Raw genomic sequence first — 3,263 nt, 5'->3', positions numbered from 1 at the left:
TTATTAAATCTAAATATTTGATATTAACCTACCGTGTTGTTCTTGAATTAAAGGCATAACGCTGATTGTCGTTTACATGTAGCTATAGTATGGATTAAACGGACATAGGCAAGAGAGGTAACTATTATTATATACTAATTCTGCGAATTTAAGAAACCGCGATCGAGTCAGATGAGAGAAAAACGTAAAAAATACAACCCGTGAAATAATCCCCATATACAGTATTTAGATTCAAAAATAGTTTAACCATTATGCTGAGTAATGTAGCAAACACGATTAAAATGAAATTATTATGTGTTTTAAAATATAACACAGACAATAAATCTGTTGAAATTGAGTTCACATTCATGTGCTTATTTTCATGTGCTATATACTGTAAAAGCACAAATATTCGTGGGGGATTAAATTTCGTTTATTTCGATGTTAACAATTATTAACGAAATTAAATCCCACACGAAATTTTATATGACTATATATTGAATAGGGTTAATTTCAAAACAACGAAATTAAATACCAACGAAACTATTTTTGATGACAAATCAACGAAATTTTATCCCAACGAAAATTTGTGATTCTACAGTATCCCCTTAGAATATTGTTAATAATTATTGATTGTTTATTGTACACCTGATGTGAAAATCATTTATTTAGTGATTTGAAAAATACCGGATTCGAATTTAGCCCTGAAAGGGTTTTTCTGACCCATAACACGTTTATAATACAATACTGTTTGTAAAAAAAAATATCGATTTATCAAAAGATTTCTTGTAAAACAAATGTCATTTTCGTCCTTATCAATTTATAATTGGCAATATAAAGTAACTCGGTAGCAATTGTAAATAGAATCACATTTTTTGTCTTAAAGCAGAAGATATAAAATAGAATAAGTATATGTACGTAAAAACATGAAGAAAATAATTCTAAGAAACAGCGCATCTTTTTTTAAAACTGATTGCACTGACAGGGTGAGGGTTCTGTACGTCAATTATTATAACGATGCTAAAAAAAAAAATTTGCCTCAGTTTTACTTACAAGCCTTTGATCAAAAACCATTTATCAAGAATATTTCTTTTGATTAAGTGTGCTATATTATTCTCAACTTGTAGGTCATTGAAAATGAAAAAAAAGAAACTTGCAGTGTAAACTCGTGCAAAAATTATTACAACTATTGTGTCATTTTCACACCTTTGAAAAATTATTAAGCAAACCTTGCCTGGCGTTTTCCATACTAATTGTTAGGCAATTATTTACACACCGAAGTACCGATTGAATTAACTGTCATTTTTAGATCAAGGCATAGAGCACAAGACGATTGTTATCGGTCGCCAGGACATGCGCACTCATGATCCCATATCAGCTGTTTTAGAGGTCCGTGTTTGTGCTGCTCCTGATTGGTGTCGTTTGAGTGTTCTTTTGATTTTAAATGCTGTTATGTATCTGGTATTCATACTTCATTATAAATTTTATGATTTAATCATCATTTTACTTCATCTTTTTAAAAATGAAAATACATTTCAAGATTGTTTCTGTACAATAAGTATACAGTTTGAATGCTTTTATTTTCAAACCAATGTTTGAACTGAATAAAAAAAGACAACATACAAAGAAAACAAATATTGTAACAGAAATATCATGCTAAAAAAAACTAAGACAAGTACCCCAGAAAAGTAAGCTAACAAAAGAAATGTATTAAAGTCCCTGTTGATGTAAATTGCGGAAATGCAACTCAATGTATTAATCTTCAAAAAAAATTTATCACTTTTTCAGAATTTTATCACAGCAAAACCTTCGAAGTTCCTTTCTAAACTTTAGGTCATAATACCAGTAAATATATGGATTAGCAATGTGATTGACCAGTTGAAAACGCATAAAAAGAAAGTTAATATTCCGTTTGTACCCTTTAATTTCCTCCGTTTTTGTGAAGTGGTAGATTTGTGTAACTAGTGAAGTCCCATACGAAACAACGTAGACAATAATGATGACGAGATACATGACGCTAATATTCTTTCTAGCCTCTCTGTCTTTCCTGGATGTTTTATTGTTTTCATCATTAGTCTGTGTTGAATTTTTCAGACCTGCATTTTCTCCAACGCCAAATGTTTGTAATTCTCTGCTTGAGATATTAATGTTCCCATCTGGTACAGTATTTGCCTGAATGCGTCTGACATTTAAACGTCTTTTATATATAGCTTTAATCACAGGAATATAAAGAATGGAGGTGACAAAAATGTTAATGATGGAAAAGAATAATAAAACTCCTAGATATTGCACCAGATCGCTGGATCTGTAGGTATCGTTGCTAGTCGCACAGGTAGAGAAGTTGCTAGTTACGTTATTTAATGCACTAGTATATACTTGTATTTTATTCAATTTTAGCAATGGAGATGCATAGGCCGTGGAAATCAAAAATAAAACCAAGACGAAAACTCTGCGCCTTTGTGTGGACAGTTGCTGACCAAACGGACGGCATATCATTAAATATCTCTGCAGGGCTATAGCAAAGGTCAAATGGGCCGAAAATCCTCCGGTCAGTGCTGTTGTGAAAGGGAACATTTTACACAAAAAGTCACTGCCGTGATTGTAGCGCATGTTGTCTCTCATATAAAATCCAGTGACGTTAGACACCGTTCCGATAAGATCCACAAAAGCCAGAACTGGTATGAAATATCGGGAGCCCTTGTTGTCTTCAACATATTTAGTGTACATCAAAAGAACCAGACAATTTCCAAATACTCCAAGGGTACCCATTATAAGTTGTATAATTGTGTTGGGGAGTAAGGCTTTCGAGTATTCCTCGGACAAAGTCTCTGCATCCTCCATATCTGAACTTTTAATTAAGAAGACAACCACAGTGTAATTGTTTATCTTCAATCTAAAATGAAATGTGAAATCAAACAAAATTTAATCTTTTCATACAGAAGCATGATACATCAAAAGCCTTCCTTCCTTACAAAAAACAAAGTGGCGGTTTCCTTTTGAAACCAGGCACTTCTTCTAAGTGATATATATAGATAATTAATTTAAGTACTAGATAGGACTTACTTTATTCTGTCTTTAAGTTTTTGTAGACCTAATTTCTGATATGCATTATGCAATTTTATTGTGATATGACCAACTTAACTTGTATGAAGTTGTATTTACTCCAACATGTTTATAAAACAATTCTCGAAATCCTCGGCTTCGCCCGAGGGGAATATGATATTTTTTGACTGATAAGTCTTCATGTTACCCAAACATTTATGCAATGAATTAATTATTATACC

At 32.0% G+C, this 3,263-nt stretch overlaps 1 protein-coding gene across 1 annotated transcript; it reads right to left on the bottom strand.

Annotated features, from left to right (window-relative positions):
- Positions 1 to 1,123: 1,123 nt before the first annotated feature.
- On the bottom strand, positions 1,124 to 2,906 carry LOC134263215 (orexin receptor type 2-like). The gene has a single exon (XM_062745531.1). The coding sequence runs from the start codon at positions 2,818 to 2,820 to the stop codon at positions 1,756 to 1,758; it is 1,065 nt and encodes a 354-aa protein (XP_062601515.1). The 5' UTR covers positions 2,821 to 2,906; the 3' UTR covers positions 1,124 to 1,755.
- Between the last annotated feature and the right edge of the window lie 357 nt (positions 2,907 to 3,263).

This window comes from Saccostrea cucullata, unplaced genomic scaffold (genome assembly GCF_032062105.1).
Source record: "Saccostrea cucullata isolate Sc308-1 unplaced genomic scaffold, CSIRO_AGI_Scuc_v1 ctg1595, whole genome shotgun sequence".
Classification (NCBI taxonomy): Eukaryota; Metazoa; Mollusca; class Bivalvia; order Ostreida; family Ostreidae; genus Saccostrea; species Saccostrea cuccullata.
This window is presented reverse-complemented; position numbering and strand designations above follow the sequence as displayed.